General features: G+C 34.7%; 1 protein-coding gene across 5 annotated transcripts in view; it reads right to left on the reverse strand.

Moving 5' to 3' along the window:
- The window catches only part of Atrnl1 (attractin like 1), a 427,123-nt gene that overhangs the window by 390,093 nt on the left and 13,588 nt on the right, over positions 1 to 23,442 (reverse strand). For all 5 annotated transcript variants that reach the window (XR_007209839.1, XR_007209840.1, XR_007209842.1 and 2 more), the window contains exons 2-7: positions 19,975 to 20,058; positions 18,105 to 18,218; positions 11,307 to 11,435; positions 9,368 to 9,576; positions 4,101 to 4,275; positions 906 to 993 (exon numbers count right to left, since the gene is read on the reverse strand). Coding sequence is in view for 1 of the 5 variants with exons in the window: in XM_048338181.1 (XP_048194138.1) it covers positions 906 to 993; positions 4,101 to 4,275; positions 9,368 to 9,576; positions 11,307 to 11,435; positions 18,105 to 18,218; positions 19,975 to 20,058 (799 nt within the window). In the remaining 4 variants the exon portion in view is untranslated. The remainder of the gene's footprint in view (positions 1 to 905; positions 994 to 4,100; positions 4,276 to 9,367; positions 9,577 to 11,306; positions 11,436 to 18,104; positions 18,219 to 19,974; positions 20,059 to 23,442) is intronic.

Below are 23,442 nucleotides of genomic sequence, written 5' to 3' on the forward strand. Positions count from 1 at the left end.
TATCCTATTGGATAAGTTCCATATCAGAGCAATAATAAGTTTAGAAAATACAAATGAGAATGGAAAATGCAGTAATAGGGTCCAAAACAAATATTACAGGCAGTAATTCTATAACTAAATATATATGTGTAACCATACACTATACAACCAAAGAGTAATGAAATTGCTGATTAGTAACATGTTTACACAGCCTTTCCAGTATTTTCATGATCTCTCTAGTTGTTAGATTTGAATTTAACCCTCTATATGAATTGTGTTATGATAGTATAAATTACTCACTGCTTTCGGCACTATTCACTACAAAGTTATACCATATTTACATGCCATATGGAGTATACTTTTATCAGCAGTTCTCATAGCTAGGACCATTATTATATACCTCCAGTTCACCCTTGGTAAATTCCTATCACACTTAAAAATTATGTAAATACTTTCAATCGCATGATTGAAAAAAGTGAAATTGAAGTAATATAAATTATCACTATTTTGCAAATAAAGACTAGAAGGAATTTCTTCAAACTGATTAAGGGTATCAAGAAAAACACTTATACATAATTATACATACTGGTGAAATACCAGATGCCTTCCCTTAAAGTCAAGAAAAAGTTCTATGCCACTGCTATTCAACTAGAACACATTCGGCAATAAAGAGCTAATGCATGAACTCAACTATAGTGCAGGATAAAAGCTCAATATGCACAAATACAATGCTTCTACATATTTGCAAACATAGTAACCTCTGTTCCTTTGCTAAAATAGTATATGAGTCTATGATAGTCCCATTTATGATGATCCATATAATTGATTGTTCTCAATTGTGTTTGAAGTAAATTTGACAATATTTTCCCTATAGTGTAAACACATCTTTAAAAAACTGATTAAAAACTTACAAGCAGGACACATACCTGATATAAAGCAAGGGAGTGTCCATATCTCTGGAGAGGTCCCCTTGATAGAGCTCCTACATTCCATATACTGCTTTCCAAGTTGTAACTAAAAGAGACAGAAAAAAAGAACTTCATAATAATTCATGTTCAGTTTTAGTGTAATACATGCATATATGGTTTCTTGTTATTCAAATCCTCATTAAATTCAAAAAGAACTAAAACTAATAAACTCATAATTTCATGTACTATAACAGAAAACTTTAATGCTTAGTTGAAATATCTATCTAAATTAAAATTCAACTTTTTAAATGTATAACTTTTATGAACTTGAATATGACATTTATTATAAAAATTAATTTGTCAAATTGCCTTTTATAATTTCAATGACTTAACTAATCTGAAAAATAGTGAAACCATCTGTTTTCATTCAAAAACACTAGTGGCTCAAGCATGTAATACTAGCTACTTAAGATATGAGATTTAAGGATTGATTTTCAAAGCCAGCCCCAACAGACAAGTCCATGAGATTTATAGTCTGTTAATCGGCAAAAAGCTAAGATCAAGTCCCAAGTACCAACATTAATTAAATTAAAATTTAAAACCCGATTTTTTTTCTTTTGTCATTGTGGGGCTTGAACTCAGGGCCAGAAAAAGGTGTTGTTTTTGTTTGTTTGTTTTTTATAGTACTGGGTATTAAACCCCAGAGTGTAGTATCTGCTAGGCAAGCACTTTGCCACTGAGCTTAAACCCCAGCGGCCAAAATTGTTTTTAATTAGTAAAAATTCTCCTTGTTTTTACAATAGTCACTAAAGTATCCATGCTTATCCTTCACAAACAACTACCTAAGATTAGATCAATTAACCAAGAAGCATATATTTCCTAAACAAATATACCTTGCTTATCTATAATTCTTTTATGTAAAATAAATCTCTTAATAATTTCATTCTAACTTAATGCCTGCTTTTATTCTTCTTCTCAATTCCCATAAGGTCAACAAAGAGGCCACAGTGACTGTTTTAAAGTATAAATCAAATCATGTTTAAATCTTCCTTGATTCCCACATACAATTCCTAAAAAGTCTACAACACCTATGTGATTTATCTCCCTTAGCTATCATCTTTCTAATCTCATGCCTCCCTCTAATATATTACTTGTAAAACACATAGGCCTCCCTGTTTCCTGAATAATTTTTTTTAAATCCCTCCTACATTAAGGGTTTGGTCTAGCTTTATTCTGTGTCTAGAGATTACCACAAGGCCGGAGAGTGTCCTTTAAGTTTTTGCTCAGTTTTAAACTTTTTCATGAAGCCTACCTTGACCAATATATTAATAATTGTGAAGCCCTCCTTTTTGGCTTAGCAAAACAGTGACTTGCCCACTACTACATCTATCTCTCTGTCTGTCTATCTGTGTATCTATCATCTATCTATCTATCATCTGTCTACCTACCTGCCTACCTATGTGCATGCACACAATTTTCTTTGGTTAGTATATTTATTTTTTATTGTCAGACTTTCCTCATAATTTCGAAAGGAATTTTTATCTCCATTGACATATCCCAAGTCCCAAAAGCATATATTAAGTGTTTGCTATGCATATAGTAACAATTTTTATATTCAGGAACACACACTAATTTCACTGATGTTAATACATTTAAAGAGCTTAGCTGCCTGGTTCAAAGAGAAAATTTACAAACTTAAATGTCACATAATATTTAATTTTAAATATTCTATTTAACTTGGATAAACACAAACTTCTAAGATTTGTTTCCTTAACAATTCTGTTTTCATAGCTCAACTTCAGAAATATTGCAACTTCAACTCAAAATTAAAACTCTATTTTCATTTTATTTAGTTAGTTAATTTCCTTTTTGTTTCCCTGTTTTAAGGATTTTTTTCATATCTTAACAATTCATTTTAATTACACCAAGTCTTTCAATTCTTTTTACTATACTTTCCCCTTTATACATTACATTACCGAATTTGAACATCCATTTACGTCTTAACTTAGGACTTCCTCTTTCCAGAATTTACTTTATTTTATAGTTTAATTCCAGTTACATTCAATCATTATTAAAGAAAGATACTCTTGGGGCTGGGGATATGGCCTAGTGGCGAGAGAGCTTGCCTCGTATACATGAGGCCCTGGGTTCGATTCCCCAGCACCACATATACAGAAAACGGCCAGAAGTGGCGCTGTGGCTCAAGTGGTAGAGTGCTAGCCTTGAGCAAAAAGGAAGCCAGGGACAGTGCTCAGGCCCTGAGTCCAAGGCCCAGGACTGGCCAAAAAAAAAAGAAAGATACTCTAATACTCAGTAGAATTTTTTAGTCTTCAAAATTAACAGAGCTAATATAGTCTACGGTCGGGTTGGCAGGTAAAAAATAGGATATAACCCAATTAAGAGATTTAAGTGGAATTTAACAGGAAATAATAACCATGCAACAACTGGAACAAAATAAAACATACATGCCATGACAAGGGGCCCTTTTATACTAGATCTCACTGTTTACCTGAAATTCTAGTGTAATTATTCTCTTGAATATTTACCTACGAAAACTAACAAATCTACCTAAGTATTTGGGGCCATTTCTGATAGGCCAATACATAAGTTACTATTACATATTATGAATAGTACCCTGGAGAACAACACTGGTAATCAAACAATTCTTTCTGTTTCCATCTTTCATACTGTTATTGATTTATATTACCAGCTAAAAAATAAATCCAATAAAGCTCACATTCATATGACTGTGCTTACTGCTCAATCAAGAAGAAAGCAATTTCCATTGCAACAAAAGTAAAATGATCTGTTTTATAATGTTAGCACCACTATCCCCCAATAAAACTTGGAGACTACATAAACATTTTGTTAAATCAAATTACAGAAAAAATGAAGCTGTTTCTATATTCTTCATTGTGAAGTATAAAGTGGCAGGATCTTTTATACTAAACAATCATGAACAAATTTTATGTGAAATTGTTTTTTTACTCAGATTTCTTTAAAAAAATACTCTAGAAAGGAATAAAATTTCTATACAGAACAAACCCATATGTACAATAACAAATAATTTAACTATAGACAAATTGAAACCACATATCCCCAAATAATTCCCATTTAGCAAACAGATACTATCACAAAAAAATAGCCATTTATATATTTGGACAAGAAAGCCCAATTTCAAAAAAACAGATTGTGAAGCTCAAAAATACTTACTTCAAGACCATTTGAAAAGAACTGTAGTTAAAAGTATATCCACCAATTACCCACATGAATTTCCCATGTGAAACTGCTTTATGTGAAGCCCGACCTACAGAAGGACTGAAGGGTTTAACATTTGGCAAAACCCAGTAAGATTCAGTGGAGGGAACATTCAAAGAGCAATCGGGACCTATTTAAAAACATCAAACAACACACAAAATTAAAAACCTTATATAGAAAGACTATATGAATTTGAAGAATTCAATAATACAATATACATCATGTTAACACGTACAGTATACTTAAGAGTCCAAATTAAAAATTCCAAGAAAGCAACAAATGCAATCAATGCCTAGAGTGAAAAAAACTCAGATTTAAATATGTTCAAATAAGTTTTTTTAATGAGAAATATGTCTCACTATATGGCACAGTCTGACCTGTAACTCAGTACACAGCTCAGGCTGGGCCCATACTCTCAAACTTCCTTTGCCTGAGTCTCCAAGGGCTGAAATTGAAGCTGAGCACTACTGTGCCCAGCTTCCCAGTTTAACATTCCTTAAGAAAGCACTAGTATTCATAGTACATACCGTTTGCTGCCTCATTTACACAAATGCCTCCTTAATACTTCCTTTCAGGTCTAAAATACATCTAAGAATTGATATACCAAAACAAAACTGACTTTCCTCTGAAAATCTCCCTCATGTAAGTTAATAATGATTCTATCTTTCCAATGGCTTAAGCTAAAAATCTTTAGTAATCCTCAACTCTTTTAATTAAATATATCCAACCTTATTAAATCTGCTTAAAAATTAACTTCACTATTCAAGCAATGTCACTGTCCATGTTGCTAATTATCTTTCACCTCACCTATCCCTCTTTCTTTGTTCTAGTGTATTTTTCCATGGTATTATCATTTCCTAATATACATAACTTATGTTTTTTATTCATGGCTTATCTCTCTTAGCCTGAATGTAAGTTCCACAGGATCATCACTATTCCTGTTCCATAATATATCCTAAGGAGCAGTATGTAGTACTTAATAAAAGCTCAAGGGCGGGGAATGTGGCTTAGGGGTAGAGTGTTTGCCTAGTATGTATGTAGCCCTGGGTTCTGTTCCTCAGCACCACTTACACAGAAAAAAAGCCAGAAGTGGTACATGCCTCAAGTGGTAGAGTGCTAGCCTTGAGCAAAAGGAAGCCAGGGATAATGCTCAGTCCCTGACTTCAAGCCCCAGGACTGGCAAAAAAAAAAAAAGCTCAAAAAAGATTGCTATATTAATTGAATGAAAATAAATAAATTCATTGGTTTGTTTGAGGGTTTTTTTTAATTGTCATGGTAGAGGTGATATACAAGGGGGTTACAGTTACATGAGTCAGGAAATGAGTACAATTGTTTTTGTACTATATCTCCCCTTCCCTCTCCATTCCCAGGTTTTCCCTCGTCCCCTCCATAAGATGTATAGTTCATTTTCCACAGTGTCTAGTGAGTACCACGGCTGTATTTGCACACTCTTTGTTCCACCTTTTCTGTGGTCCCCTTACTCTCCCCCAAATAAAAACAAAGAAGACAAAAGAAAACAAAAACATCACCAACAGCAACTAAAACTCTCTTGTTTCCTTTTCTTTGGGTTCATTTCATAAAATACTATTTTATATAATCATATACACATAGCTATTGAGTCTTTGTTACCCACTCCTATGCATATCCTCCTTTAGACTCAGTGGTGAATGTCTAGAGACCTATATAATTTACCATGTTCGTGTGTGTGTGTGTGTCTATGTGTGCATGTGTGTATAAATTCACGGATAAAGCTTGTATCATATATATTCTCAATATTACTTCTGTTAAACAATCAACTTTTCGTATGGGTTAGGAATGAAATATTTATTGACTTAAAAAGTCAGATACGTTTCATTTGTTTAGGTGTAAGTAATTTAAAATAAAATTTAAAACAAAAATTTAAACAGAATTTAAAATAAAATTTAAAGGTAATTTTTAGTATTGAATTTTTAAAGGTAAGCAATTTTGTAGGTTTCCTTAAGGAAACCTATAATCACATATGTAACTACATGCTATCCAAAAATAGTTAATTATGTACTAGCATATTTTCTAACAGAAAAAGATACTTCATGGTTAAATATGAGTTTGAGCTGAAGGATTAAACATATTGTAAATTGAATAAATTCATCTAGTTTGTACACCTGAATAAAGCCACAAAGTTTAAGTGCATTTTCTAGTAGTAAATACTGCCACCCACTGGCAAACATTAAAATCTAAAAATAAGGATTAAAACAAATATTACAACTAAGGATCCAAGTATCAAAACTTGAATAAAACAACATTTTAAATGTTCAAATATAATTTTTATTCTTTATGTGTGTGTATATATATTTTTGTCAGTAACAGAGTTTGAACTTTCAGCCTCGTGCTTGCTTGACTGGCACAATACCACTGAGCTAAGCCTCCATCCCTTGCTTTTCATTGACAATTTTAAGTGACCCTGCTATTTGCCCAGGCATGCACCTGACCTAGAATCCATTACTTTATGCTTCTACTTGTGGGGAAGGCAGACATGTGCCAATATGGCCACCTTTCCTCCAAAGACAGAGAATGTCACAGACTTTCTGCTTGACCAACATAGATCTACAAAAATAGAACTGTGATCCTCCAATCTCACATGGCTTGGAATGACATACATTCCACTTCGCCCATCTTGGAAGTAGCTAGGATTACAGGCATGAGCCAGAGCTACATTTTATAGTAAACTAAAAAATGTATTGAATCTTAAGTCTTCCAAAATATCTATAGTCAAATGTCCACTTAATACTCTACTCATAAATTAACAAGTTTATAATTCTCTCTTTCAGTTAAAAAGGGAGGAGGGACAGATGGAGGAAAGGAAAGGGACAGAAAGAAAAAAGGAAGGAAGAGGGAGGGGGGAGGAAGAAGGGGAAGGGGAGAGGGAAGGGACAAAATTATGCAGACAGGAAAACTTCCAGGCAGAATTTTAGGTTAGAGAAGCTATTCTGTATGATAACATAATGATGAATATATGCCATGACACATTTGTCCAAATCTATGGACTCTACTCTAGTGTAAACTATGACTTTGGTAGATAATGATGTACTGAGATCAAGTCATCACTTGTATCAAATGTACCCCTCCAGTGGGCATTGATAATGAGGGGAGCTATACACTGTAGGGACAGAGATTTCTAACTTCTGCTCCATGTTGCTGTGAACTTAAAACCACCCTCAATGAAAGTACTTTCTTGTTGTTGGTTGTGGAGCTCCTACTCAGGGACTGGGTGCTATTCCTGAGCTTTTCTGCTCAAAGCTCTATAAATTTGAGCCACATACCTATTTCTGGTTTTCTTGTGGTTAATTAGAGATAAGAGTCTCACAGACTTCGTGCCCTAGCTGGCTTTGAACTGCAATCCTCAGATCTCAGCCTCCTGAGTAGCTAGGATTACAGGCATAAGACAACCAGTGCCCATCTACAAGTATTTTCTCTAAGCAATAGAAACACATGAGTCCATAAAGGTATTATTTTAGTAATCTATTTCATATGTATATGTAATATTTGTGATAAATGGAAATTACAACAAAATTAAACATTACACAATAAATGTGTGTGCTTTTTAAACTGCTATATAAGCTGGACGCCAGTAGCTCATACCTGTAATTCTACCTACTCAAGAGGTTGAGATCGGAGAATCAGGAAAATAGTGAGACTCTTATCTCCAATTAACTAACAAAAAAAAAAATCCAGAAGTGGAGCTGGGGCTCATGTGCTACCACTCAAGTACTGGTCTTGAGCCCAAAAGCTCAGAGACACTGCCCAGGCCCTGAACTCAAGCCCTAGGACTGGCACAAATATGTGTGTACATAAATATAATACACACATATATACATATGCATGTAAACATGTGTATGTATACATGTAGGTGTATATGTGCTTATGTACACATATATGTATGTGTGTACATATATACATACATATGTATATATACATACATATACACTCCTATGTGAACTGGGGAGGAAACGGAAGGGAGGGGAAAAAAGAAAGTCCTTCTCTGTAAAATTATAAATAACCATACCTAGTTTAATTCCACAATTAATTCTTTTTTTTTCTTTGCTTGCTGGTACTTGGGACTGAACCCAGGCCATCCACTTTAGCCACACCAGCACACCTTTTACTCTGACCTGTTTTTCAGATACAGTCTCAAACTTCTACTGAGGCTGGCCTCAGACTGTGATCCTCCTACTTCCTCATCTCAAGTAAGCAGGATCACAGGTGTTGGCCATTACAAAAAAAAAAAAAAAAGAATGATTACTGTACTCAGATGTTGACTAAACTGAAAACTCTCCAAGTGTAGTCTGAAATAAGTCTTTGATGACCAAATATTTATCAACATTATTTTAAATTAGCTATCAATGGCTCACATCGGTAATCCTGGGTACCCAGGAGGCTGAGATCTGAGAATCTCAGTTCAAAGGCAGCCCAAGCAGGAAACTACACAACTTTTATCTACAAAACCAGAGAAAAAAAGCCTGAATTAGGGCTATGGTTCAACTAGCAGAGTGCTAGCCTTAAGCCCAAAAGCTCATGGACAGTGCCCAATCCCTGAGTTCAAGTCCCAGGAATGGCACACACACACAAAAAAAAAAAAAAAAAATTTCTACAAATTCTTTTACAAAGTGCTGCTACAGTATTCTTATCTTCCATTTTTTGAAATACTCTCTGTTCATTCAAAAATATCCACAAGAGGTCAGGCTTTCCTAAGAAATAAATTTAAAATACTATAGGCCCTTGTTAGAAAATAAACATTTGGCTTTGCAACACATCTTTTGTTGCCCATTTGTTGGATAAGAAATTTACTTGCCTTACATATGAAACTGTAACCCCTCTGTACTTCACTTTGACAATAAAGAAGGAAAAAAATGAATAAATAAATAAAATTTTAAAACACATTAAATCCACTGAAACCATCAAATCTTCAGAAGGTTGACAAAGAAGGTACATAGATCATAATAGGAATACATCTGTAATTTGAAGATTCATATATAATTTCAGCTAACCTTCAAAATAGTATGTCAAAAATATGAATTCTATTTGTGCTAATACAGAATATTATGTTCATTGTTAATATGAACATTCTAAAAACAAAAGAAATTTGTGTGGTGTGGGTACAAACCAGCAAAATAAATTAATGTCGAATTTCTATTATTAGATATATACTCAATGTTTCTAAAGCATCACACACCCCATATGCTTACCTTGCCAGCTATCATTGCAGACGCACAATTTTTCTCCTGTTAGATCACAATAGCCATGATCTGGGCTGCCACAATTGGCTTTACAGTAAGGAATATCACAAGCTTCACCTTTCCAGTACTTATCACATTCACAATACACTTGACTTGCAACAGAGACACTAGTTGTACACTTCCCATGACCAGAGCAATTATTAGGGCAAGAATTGATTCTGTAAAATACAATTCATATACACTTGAACTCAAGATAACTGAAAAAGAATTTTTGATACTCTATAAACTTTTAGCTTTTATGTGCTTAATTTAGTACAATTTCATTCTTTATTCTGTACTCTTTTTCTTTTATGCAATTCAACTAGCATTTATTTTATTACTCTTTGTTCATTGAATACTCTTTGTTCATTGCTACCCAGATTCCAAATAGCCAAGGATTCACATTCAATATCTTCAGGGTCTATACAGTTTCAAGTACAATGTATTATAAAGACTTAAGTGAGGGGCTGGGGATATAGCCTAGTGGCAAGAGTGCCTGCCTCGGATACACGAGGCCCTAGGTTCGATTCCCCAGCACCACATATACAGAAAACGGCCAGAAGCGGCGCTGTGGCTCAAGTGGCAGAGTGCTAGCCTTGAGCAGGAAGAAGCCAGGGACAGTGCTCAGGCCCTGAGTCCCAGGCCCAGGACTGGCCAAAAAAAAAAAAAAGACTTAAGTGAAATGTTTTCTAAAAAATGAATTCGTAAACATATGAAAGAAAATCCAAGGTATAGTGATTCTTATAAAAGAGCATACAGGCATAAGTGTTAGTAAATGTATATTGTATAGGATTTTAGTATTTAGGTGGTATCAGTGCTTTTAATTGACTTTTTTTATTTTATGATTTATTTTTTCCAATCCTGGGGCTTGAACTCAGGGCCTTATCACTGTCCCTGGCTTCTTTTTGCTCAAGGCTAGCACTCTGCCACTTGAGCCACAGCGCCACTTCTGGCCATTTTCTATATATGTGGAGCTGGGGAATCGAACCCAGGGCTTCATGTATATGAGGCAAGTACTCTTGCCACTAGGCCATATTCCCAGCCCCAACGTTTTTACTTTAGACCCTTTGTATTCTTTATATACCTATTCACTCATGCACATACTTGGAGACATATAGGACAAAGAAGTCCTACAATAAATTGCTGAATCAGAGGTACTTATAATACTTTATTCTTGGTTTAAAAAAAATCTGTGATTATTAAAATCTGGTTCATAAAAAAGAAAAACTCTATATGTGGAATCCCCTCATAGCCATTCCTCTAAAAGCACCTAACAGCTCTCTGGCTACTTCATTTGATCCCTGGATGGCTAGAAATAAAAATGTATATACAATGTCAGGCATATAATAGACTTTCAATGAATATTACTTCCCTGATTTTAGAAGAACTAGTGTAATACTCATGTACTTTATTGCCTGTCTTATTTTCTTCCTATACAAAGGAAAATGAAAATATCCATTCTGTGGAATTGTCATGAAAGGAATTAAATGATAAAAGGTACAGAACACATACAACATTCTCTGGAATAGAGAACTACCAAAACTTAGCTCTGACATCAGAGTTCAAATAACATACCTTTGATTGCAGAAAGGCAGTTCAGCACCCTGCAATACCATGCCAGTTGTTGCACTCATTTGTATTTGTTTACTTACCTACTTGCCAACAGTTTATATTTGCAATTAATTTTTTCAACATACAACCTGCTACCATAACATTTAGTCTTAGAAATTATATGAACATAAGCTCACAGATCAATTTACAAAGTATTATTATCATGTATGCTCCTTAGGAAAGGATCCTATATAATTTGAAATTTAACATACCAATCTGTTCCTGCTATATAAGACATCTGTAAAGAAAAGTAAAGTTATAAGACTGTATTACAACATGAAATTTTGAAAATACTTACGAGTAAAAAATGTTGAAACCAGTCAGGTTATACGCAGCATCACTAAAAAAGTGTAACAGTGCATAGCCAGAAGTTGTAACAACTTCAGGCACAGTTTCATTTCCCCTTACTTCAGGGACTATCAAACCACTGAAAAATAGTAAAAATAGATATCACATATATCCACAAATAACTGTTCTTAGAAAAATTTCTCAAATGTAGTCTTACCAGAATTATTAAGTATGTACATTACAAGGGACAACTACAAGAATAATTCTAAATTTAGTCCCTTTTCATTTCTTACTAATTAGCTCTACTACTTTTTTCTTTTTCTTTTTTTTTTTGCCAATCCTGGGGCTTGGACTCAGGGCCTGAGCACTGTCCCTGGCTTCTTTTGCTCAAGTCTAGCACTCTGCCACTTGAGCCATAGCGCCACTTCTGGGCATTTTCTGTATATGTGAGGCTGGGGAATTGAACCCAGGGCATCATGTATATGAGGCAAACAAACACTCTTGCCACTAGGCCATATCCCCAGCCCAGCTCTACTACTTTTGACAATACACTATAAAGTACTCTATGTCACTTCATTGTTTTCTTTCCTCTTTATCACCATTTGGACAGCAATGTTCCATTTCTCCTTTTGTTTTCCTGTACATCCTGCCATACTATAGGGTGGTTTTTAATATAACTCATATATAAGACACCACTCAAAGCCCCTGCTACTCTGACAAATGAGAGTATAACTTACTCTTTCCTATTGATTACAAATTCTAATAAAGCCAGAAAGAACAGACTACACCAACTAAGGGCTTTCAATGAAATTCTAGTTAAAGATGTGCATTTTCAAAACATTAATCTATGTGTTTCAGGTAATTTTAAAATGCATGTCTTCATGTTAATTTAAAGTTTTACATACTTATACAGAGTACTGATATGTACCTATTCCCTTAAAGAATGTTGCTCATTTAGTCCTACACACACAAAAAGAATAGAATAGGAGGGAAAATTAGTAAATGTACAAAATATCAAGAGTTCTAAGTAATTTATACTCATTTTTTTTGTCAGTTCTGAAGCATGAACATAGAGCTTTGCTCTCTTGCTTGTTCACAGATGATGCTCTATGACTTCAGGCACATCTTCATCCTGGCTTTTTGCTGGTTAGAGATGAAGTCTCATGGACTTCATACTTCATGGACAAACATATTTCATGGCTAGTTTCAACCTGCTATCCTCCAGGTCTTAGCCTCCTGAGTAGCTAGGAATACATACAAGTATGATCCACCAGCACTCAGTTCTTATATTCTTTTCTGAAGTACTTGTTCATACAGAAAAATAACATATCTTTATTTAGCTAAACTATACTAACCTCTCTAAAATTAACAAAAACACATTATAAGAGAAACTAGCTGCTAACAAACAAGTTTAAAACTCAATAAAGTCAATTCAATCAAACAAACTTAAATTCCTATTTAGGAATCACCAGAAATTAAATTTCCACAAGCAAACCATATTGACAATAAAGAATGGTCAGTTTGCCTTTCAAGCATACAATCAAATTTAAAAATAATCACCTCTTGATTTAATGATTTAGTAGCTATTATATCAACTGGGGTTTTTCTTGTTATAAGAAAATAAGAGATCTTAAAAGGAGACTTGAAAGTAATAAATTTTATAATGCTTATTTAAAATATAAACATTTTCCATAGTTGTGAGATTGTATCAAAGTGAATATACTGATAAAATAATACTCCTAATCTTTATAATAAATATACCTAGTCTCTGACATCTCTCTGAAATAGAAAAATAAACAGGTTGCTTGTTTGTAAATATTTATAAATAAAAGGATTTCTACCTAATGTACCAGGCAATCTGTATCAATCCAAATTGTAGTACAATCCATATATGGTAGGTAGTTAGAAAATGTTTTTGCTAGAAGCACTGACTCCTCCATTTTTCCTACAAATATCCAAAGCGTAACTAAAAGCAGGAAAAACTGACATCTCTACCATCACTTTGTATCTCTGTTCTGAGCCACCACCTCTTCAGCCACCTTGGAACCCAGGAAGAACAGTACTAATCAATAGCATCTTTAGGACTGTAGCTAAAGCTTCCCACAAGGAAAAGATCAGCAGAGCCTCATAGTATAAATCACACCCCAAGAAATAACTATTGTCTGTAATGACGAGGCTACACCCTGAAGCAGGAGTAATTATGTCATAGGAACCAGACTAACAATGAAGACAGCAACAGCTATTTCCCTAGAATCCCACACACAACAATAACTGAGATAACACTGAACTATGCCATGCTTAGACCAAGACTGTTCATACCTCTCACTCTCTTCCTCACGTCTTTCTCTATTTAAACCTAAGTCATGTGGACAGTCCGTAAGTGCTTACTTTACCTCACCCTACAGCATAATTATTCGATATTAGCAAATATTTCATTGCACTTCATCATTACTCATCTCTATTTAGCATATTGGGGCAAAGTGGCCAGACTAGTATGTGGAATCTGGAGTTGGGCTGTGCTTGAGACTAGAACTCTGATTAACATACAGTAAAATGACTATTGAAAATTTAAAAAAAAAAAAATCTGGTTGAAGAAGTTATTAGAAGGGCTGGGGATATGGCCTAGTGGCAAGAGTACCTGCCTCATATACATGAGGCCCTGGGTTCGATTCCCCAGCACCACATATACATAAAATGGCCAGAAGTGGCACTGTGACTCAAGTGGCAGAGTGCTAGCCTTGAGCAAAAAGAAGCCAGGGACAGTGCTCAGGCCCTGAGTCCAAGCCCCAGGACTGGCCAAAAAATAAAAAATAATAAATTAATTAATTAATTAAATAAAACTTAAAAAAAAGTTATTAGAAATATAATATCAATGGTGAGCCCAGGTACTGAGGCTATTTCTCTATGAACATTTTGCAGCTTTCAAAGCTAATGGTGAGATTTGAAGGGCAAAAAAATAAAAAGAGTAAATTCAAATATTTTACATACACATCTATAGGAAGAAACAAGAAGGGGACCATAGACCCTCACTTTGAACTGGACGCTCAACAACTAAGAAACAGGGGTGAGAGAAAGCTGAGTTACTTTTACCTCAAACCCTTCCTAAGTATTGCACTGCAGCTTAGTTATGAACCACCTCAACACTTCAATTTGAATTGAGTTAAGTAAAGACTGCTCATGTCCCCAGGTTTCTCTGTAGGAATGTAACTTTTTGTTTCCAGTACCAAAGTTTAAACTCAGAGACCTGGGCTTGCTCATCTAGCACTCTACCACTTGAGTCACACTTTAAGGAATGTATCCCTCTAGGCCTCAAATTATTTTCTTTTCCAAACACAATACCCAACTATCCAGCACATTAAAAAAAAAAAATTTAAACTTCTCCATTCTAAACTCATCTCCACTTTCTAGTAAGAGTAATTCTGGGGCTGGGGATATAGCCTAGTGGCAAGAGTGCCTGCCTCGGATACACGAGGCCCTAGGTTCGATTCCCCAGCACCACATATACAGAAAACGGCCAGAAGCGGCGCTGTGGCTCAAGCGGCAGAGTGCTAGCCTTGAGCGGGAAGAAGCCAGGGACCGTGCTCAGGCCCTGAGTCCAAGGCCCAGGACTGGCCAAAAAAAAAAAAAGAGTAATTCTGACAGAATATAATTCAATTTCTTTAGTGCAGTATGAATGAAGGACACTTAGAATGACTGAAGATAACTCTGACTCTCACTTACCAGAGTGGCAACTCTTAGCCACTCAAAATCTTCCTGTGTTTCAGTTCTCCATTTATATATGGCTAATAATAATACCTCCGTAAGAGGCCAATGTGAGGATTCAGTGAATCAGTGGATATAAAGAATTCTTACATTTTGTATGGCACAAAATCAGTACCCAATAGAGGATGCTGATTGTTGTTTATAGGACAATCTGACTCCTACATAAACCTTCAACGTGACTTTTGATTAAATTTGTCAAAACTACTATTTTTTGAAGTATGTCAATATCTTTCTACATGTTTTCCTCTAACTAGAATGTCTTATCTTGTCCCAAATTTTGCCTATTATTTTTCTAATGGTGATAAAATTCACTACATAGGAATGGTTACTTTTGAAAATACCTGATTAAATTTCTGTGGAAAATCTGATTCTTCTAGAGCATGACTATGTAAACTAAAGAATTTGGCTTGCCTTGTTGTTAGTTTTTGGCATGTAGCCTTTAAATACTTGGGATTTCCCAAGTAATAGAGTGTCTTTGTTACTCAGGATAGGTCCTAACAGTTTATGCTAATTAGGGAGACTCAAGGCAGGTGCACTTAGATAATTTAAAGCTAACAACATATTTCTGGATGGGAGATGGTCACACCAGTAAGATTAACAATGTGATTAAAGAATTAAGGCATATGAAGAGAAGAGGAAAACTGGAGAGTTGATTTTAACTTCCTCATAGCCAGAGCCAACTAATAAAGAAACACCAATAAAAACAATGGATATCTGAAATGGGGTGAGTGAATCTCCTCAACCACTCTTTATTTGGTTGATTCTGATTTCCGTTTTTGTTTTTGTTGGGTTTTTTTTTTTTTTTTGTCTGCTGTGGGGCTTGAACTCAGATCCTGAGTGCTGTCCCTGAGCCCTTTGCTCAATGCTCGTTCCCTACCACTTTGACCCTCAGTGCCACTTCTGGTTTTGTGGTAGTTAGCTAGAGATAAGAGTGTCACAGACTTTCCTGCTGGGCTAGCATTGAACTGCAATTCTCAGATCTCAGCCTCCTTAGTAGCTAGGATTACATGCATGAGCCATGAGCACCCAGATAATTTCTATTCTTTATAATAAAACTATACTCATAAATAGAGCATTAGTCTGAGTTCTGGGAATCATATTAAGGGTATAAAATATTAAGATAATATTAAGAAATATTAAGAAAAGGGTACAAATATTAAGAAAGGATATATTTTAAAAAATACTAATAATGGGTATAAATAACCAAACTTGTAGCCAGATAGTCAGAAGTGAAAGTGAGCAACTAGTGCCTAAAGTGAGGGCAGCATTGTGTAGAGGACTACACAATCTAGGGAGCTGGGCCTAACTCCAGTTAGTTGCTATCTAAACCCATTCAAAGGGCCCATGCCTTACTCCCCATTTATTCCAGACTTACATTATCTCTGGAATCAAGTAAAGTATCAGATGTCTGCTGAGTAATAAATATTTATGCACTTTTATATAGTATAATTCACTTTTAACAAAGTGATGTTAAACAATATAGGCTTTTAAATCAAGAAATGGCAGTTGAAACGCTAATCCTGATTTATCAAATAATAGAAGTAAATAATTTCTGAGTCAATTTTGTTAATTGTAAAAATTAGTACTTTTCATACAAGATCTTTGTGACGATTAAATGACATTTGAACTGTGTAGTGTAGTGCTTAGCATCAAGTGGATATGCAAACCTGAGTTTTCCATCTTCCTCAGGATAGGTAACAAAACACTTGCTAATGAAAAGTCACTAGTTCCATCTTCACAGTCATGTACTAAATCCCATCCTGACAATTATCTTATAAATGATTCCTTTAGTAAAAAGAAAGGGTTGGTACTAATGTGATAAATTGGTATCAATCAATGCAATCATTAAGCTACTTAGAAAGGAAATGAAAAGACTAGAAAAACAAATGAACACACCTCTGAGTCAACAATGTTATAAAAAATAGACTAAAAAAGTAATGTCGTAAGCTGCTAAAAAAGTATTTGAAAAGAGGATCATGCCTAGTCATAATGATGCGTTACTTTATAGTACAATTATACACCAGTCTATATAATTTTCTATTGTCATAAATGTCTAACTACTTGTAATGATGCTTTTATAATGTTCAAACAACTTACAAAGAAATTCTGAAAATATTTTCAGCAATATCACAAAATAAGTGTCTACTGGCTTACTATAAAATAGTCATAAGATCATAGTCATAAAAATCATAAAATTGAAATACAAGTCTATAAATGTTTGTCAAAAAGTGATAGTGTACATCACTAGCAAAATAGGATATTTGCAACACAAATAATAAAAGAAAAATTAAAATTTTGATGGGAATAATAACTTTCATCTAAACCTAAATTTTCAACAGTGACAACTTTGAGAGATCATAAAAATAGTGAAAGTAAAACTGTAATGCATAACTCGTCAACAATTATGTTGGCTAAGTTAGACAGAAAATCTATACTACATATTCATAATTTTTCTAGGTATATTTTTCCTACTCCTAGGTTTTTATAATAATCTCTGCATACATATAAAGCATTTTCAAATTGATACTTAAGGTTAAATAGCCTGACTACAAACAAAAAAACACCCATTTTGAGAACTGGTAAAACACTTTCTTTACTAAACCATTACACAAAATATAACTTGGCCTCATTTTTCAGAATTTAAAAATTCATCATTTCACCAAAATGACAACTATTAAAAATGTATTTTTCCATTTGTTTGTTCATCATTGTGAACCTACCTTAATGTATCCAAGTGGATAGTTCTGAAAATATATTCAAATCACTTTTAAGGTACAGTGAGAATATTATTTATTTACAAAGAAGTCTACAGTTTCAATATAGTATCTATTTATCATGCTACATCAATATTTATATTATTGTATACATACTTGACAGTCAAAATATACAACACAGTATTGTAATTGCCTTTGAAATTTAGTCATCATTATCTATACTAAATATATTCTGAAGTACAGATCTATATATTTCAAGTTAACAAATTATACATAATTATTTACTTTCCCACCACTTACTATACATTCATGAATTAAATATAATTCCTCACCTCAATACAGCTATTAAAGGTGCATATATTGAATCTCCATCATAAACATACATATGATCCCAGCTACATTCTGTAGCAAAATGATTGAATCTTAATCTTAACACTGCATTTGGGCTGAAAAAAATAAAATAAAATTATTTTCACCATATGCTTTATCATCTAAAAAACAGTTCAAAATTTAGAGTATTTACTTAAAAACTATGAATTTTTTTAATTCCTAAACCACCAGAAGAAAACCATGATAAGCTGTAGAGATTCCCCTGTCAAAATCTGTTAACAGGGCTGGGGATATAGCCTAGTGCAAGAGTGCCTGCCTCGGATACACGAGGCCCTAGGTTCGATTCCCCAGCACCACATATACAGAAAACGGCCAGAAGCGGCGCTGTGGCTCAAGTGGCAGAGTGCTAGCCTTGAGCAGGAAGAAGCCAGGGACAGTGCTCAGGCCCTGAGTCCAAGGCCCAGGACTGGCCAAAAAAAAAAAAAAAAAAAAATCTGTTAACAAACCATATGCCTGTATCCCTATTTCCTATACAATATAGTAACAAGAAATGTTATATGCCTTAACTGATGAAAAGATTTCAGTTTATGTACACTACTGAAACCTTACTGAATTGTATACTAAGATAACAGCATTTGTAGATGACAGCAAACTATAGTTAATAAAGTTGATTTTTAAAATTAAATACTAAGAAAGCAACTATTCTCATTGCTACAGAATTCTTAAGTAGAGGCACTAAGTTCTACAAGTTTTTCTCAGAGGTCTCAATGTGATATACTGTGAGCAAAATAAGCAACACATTAAAGATACAAAACAAAGAAATTATAGTGTTTAAGTTTTAAAACAAATTTAAAACATTACCAAAAAGTATGGTTTCCAAATAAACTCTAAGATTTACAAAACGGTTCAAAAGAATTCCTATCAATTCATTTATTAGTTACTCATAATATGGCTAATATTATAAATTGTTTCAAGCCCTAATTATGAAAAAAATCCCTAAACAAATAACATTTCTCCAAATGTCCTTTTTAAAATACTCTTAGAGGGGCTGGGGATATAGCCTAGTGGCAAGAGTGCCTGCCTCGGATACACGATTCCCTAGGTTCCTAGGTTCCTAGGTTCGATTCCCCAGCACCACATATACAGAAAACGGCCAGAAGCGGCGCTGTGGCTCAAGTGGCAGAGTGCTAGCCTTGAGCGGGAAGAAGCCAGGGACAGTGCTCAGGCCCTGAGTCCAAGGCCCAGGACTGGCAAAAAAAAAGAAAAAAATACTCTTAGAGCCAGGTGCAGTGGCTCACATCTGTAATCCTAGATACTCAACAGGCGGACATCTGAGGATCACAGTTCAAAGTCAGCCAGAACAGACAAATCCAAGGCACTATAATCTCCAACTAACAAGCAAAAAGCTAGAAGTGGAGGTGTGACTCAAGTGGTAGAGTACCAACCTTAGGAGGAAAAGCCAAACAAGAGTATGAGACTCAAACCCCAGTATTGCCACAAAATAAAATAAACTTAAAACTAAATGTTGACTAGTATCACCCAGTTCATAACATGAAAAAGTATTTGTCAAATTCAGCATGAAATATTTTATACTATCCATGGAGCGCTTTTTAATGCCACAAGTATATGTTTGAAAAGTCAAAAACTGCTTACTATATTTAATACCACAATAGCATAGTTCAACAATAAAATATACATAAATTAGCCTATTATATCACAAGGTGTATTATAAGTTACACTTTCAAACATAAAAAATATATATAAATGACATCTTCTAAGAAGCAATTAAATTCTAATTGCCATCATTATGCTTATTAATAGTGAGTCCCTTTACCATTTCAAAATAAAATTCAATTCAGATTATATACTTACTAGCCTTCAATTAGCCATGTACACTTAGTTTTATACTTATAGTTAATTGGACCATCTGTTAAATATCCAGAAGGTTCTGTTAACCTGGAAAAGAAAACCACGAAAATAATTACCGTAAAGAAACTTGAACATGCAGCATAAGAAAATTTAAAAATCATTCAGCCAAAGGAATGAAACATAGTAATATCCAAAATGAAGTATTTATTTACAATATAAGAAAAGTTTCAAACTGCTATATTTCTCTCTACATCTGAAAACAAATTTATCTTGGATTTCTTTAAATGTTGCTAAGTCATGGCCACTTTAATTGACATAATGAAAAAAGCTGCTGAAAACTGACCATTGTACTGATGGATTCAATACTGATGCAAAGTTAATTTGGGTTAAACTTTATCTGCACAAAAACTAGATTGAGGCAAAAGAAGAAATATCCAATACACTTTGAATGATGTAGAATTACAGGGTAAAGTAATTGCATATGTACATCTCACTTTGAGAAAACACAGTTTTATTTGTTTTCTAAGCACTAGAATTGTTATGTAGCTATTATCAGACTTTGTAGTGTTCTGTTATCTATTTGTATTATTTTTCTCTTTCTTGATTTATAACTAGTACAAGAAATCAACCAATTTTAAATACAGGGTAAGTCAAAATGCTTTATATTTCCTATTTATAAAGTTATGTATTTCCTGCTATATGTTTACAAAAGACAATCTAGATGGGCAGTGGTGGCTCACACCTGTAATTCCAATTCAAAGCCAGCCCGGGCAGGAAAGTCCTTGAGACTCTCATCTCCAGTTAACCACAAGAAAACCAGAAGTGGCACTGTAGCTCAAAGTGGTAACGTACTAGCTTTGAACACAAAAGCTCAGAGATGGCTGGAAATGTGGCTTAGTGTTAGAGTGCTTACCTAGCATTCATGAAGCCCTGGGTTCGATTCCTCAGTGCCACATAAAAGGAAAGGCCAAAGTGGCACTGTGGCTCAAGTGGTACAGTGCTAGCCTTGAGCAAAAAGAAGCCAGAGACAGTGCCCAGGCCCTGAGTTCAATCCCCAGGACTGGCAAAAAACAAAACAAAAGCTCAGAGACAGTGTCCTGAAGTTCAAGCCCCCACCACTGACCAAAAACAAAAGAAAGAAAACCTGCTTACCAAATGCAAAGACCCTAACTTCCAATCCCAGTATAACAAAAAAAAAATGGGGGGGGAGGATAACAGCTCGTAACAAGACAAAGTTGTTTTTTGGGGTTTTTTTTGCCAGTCCTGGGGCTTGGACTCAGAGCCTGAGCACTGTCCCTGGCTTCTTTTTTGCTCAAGGCTGCCACTCTGCCACTTGAGCCACAGCGCCACTTCTGGCCGTTTTCTGTATATATGGTGCTGGGGAATTGAACCCAGGGCCTCATGTATAGGAGACAAGTACTCTTTGCCACTAGGTCATATCCCCAGCCCATGACAAAGTATTTAATGTGTCAAACTACTCAGCATGAATACACACAAACAACTTAACAAAACCTACTTTGTAGAATTATTATATGCTAACAATAAAAAGGTAATTTGAAAAACTTTCTCAGATTTTCAAAATCTTAAAATATTTGAAACAAAAGTCCTCAATTCTAGTCATTGTGTTCTTTTTACCTCTAGCTTAATAATTTTATCAATAAAAGACCACATATGTATCCACACAAAAAAACATACACTCGGCCATTAATTGGTCTGTATAGATCCATATAAGCATACGCACATGTACACAGATATTAAGGTTATTATCTTTTAGATAAAAAGTAAAATTTATATTATATATGTGTGTATATGTAAATATATGTGTGTGCATGTGTGTATATATAATGTTTTTCAGGATATATATGTGTGTGTATACATATATGTATATACATGTATATATTACATATATATGTATATACACACACATATATATATCCTGAAAAATATTAAAGGGAAAAAAATTTCATTTCCCTGAATGTGGGTTGACAGAAAATGATAACATGTTTGATTGACAAGATTTGTTCAATACTAATGTTATTTGTAAATCTTTCATCGTCCTTTCAAATGACTTAGGTAATAAAGCAACTACTTTATCCTGGAAAAAATTTTGAGCAAGAAACAGACAAATTCCTAAGTTTCTCAATTAATGTAATAATAAATCAAATGATTTCTAAGCTCAGGTGCTAATGTAAATGTACTGTTATTTTATTTAAAAACCTCAAAAAACCTATGAGATAGTAATTAGTAATTCTGTAATATAGATATGAACAGTAAAGCACAGTTTAAATAGTATGTTAATTAACTTCCATCATACTAGATGGGATAATTCACAAAAACTTTCCACTGATTCCAATGTAAAAAGATGAACAATATGTTAAATTTTAAAATCATCAGTAACAAAATGAAAAAAATCTACCTAAAAGCCAAGATCCAGAAGCTACAAATTCTTTAAAGAGGAGTCAGACATTCGGAGCTGCTTTTGCTCTTGAGAGCTTTGCCTACAGAAAAGAAACTGCCAAAAGACTGTGTGTGCCTTGAATGGCCTCAAGAGAGAAGGGGAGAAAAATGGAAGGCCGTGGTCTAGAATAGAAAGGCGTTCAAATACACACTTTTACTTGGACATGGTGATCCTTACTGTCGGGGTCTCTAGCCCCCTGCGCTCCCCCGACCCAACCCGCAGGAGAGACAGGGAAGGCACTCCCGGACCGGACGAGCCAAGCAAGGAAAAGGGTCGGCAGGCCACCCACACCCAGTCCTCCCTCACCGGAGGACAATCAGATGGCCTGGGAGTCAAGTCGGTGCAAGATCTCGTTTATTGAGGAAGTACATGCCACTAATATAAGGCACAGGAGCCAATCAGGTCTAAGATCAGCAGGAAGAGGAGGCATGAGCTGTCCATCAAGGGCGTGGGGCATCACAGCCCACAGAACCGCCTGGGGTTATAACCAAAGACACTTGTAGCAGCTACACGTTGTGTTAGGCGCTGCCATCTTAGCCACACATGGCCCAAAGACTGAGAAACAGGCGGGGCCAGCTAGTTGACTTCCAGGTGTGCCCCACAATGTACCACAAGTAAACTAGCCCTCAATGAACCGCAGGGCCATTGCAAGTCGGTTGGGCAAAAGAAAATTCCAAATCTTTTAACTGGCTTACAGTAATGCTAGAACTTGTAGTGGGCCAGAGCTCCTAATAGAAGTTATATAATACTCTCTAAGAAAAGATAACATTACCCCAGGTCTCAAGCAATTTTCACCAATACTTTTAATAGATTGTACAGCATAACCAAGAATAAAATTAAGCATAAGAAAAGACAACCAATAAGAACCAAGACAATGGGAACTGGATCAAAGATATTCTATTAATATTTTGAGATATTCTCATTAAGACATGCTTTACTAAGTTCAAAAAGACAAAGGGCAAGCTTCATAATTTTCAGTTAACTGAAAACTGAATTAACATCATTCAGTAATT

Source organism: Perognathus longimembris, chromosome 2, assembly GCF_023159225.1.
Source record: "Perognathus longimembris pacificus isolate PPM17 chromosome 2, ASM2315922v1, whole genome shotgun sequence".
NCBI lineage: Eukaryota > Metazoa > Chordata > Mammalia > Rodentia > Heteromyidae > Perognathus > Perognathus longimembris.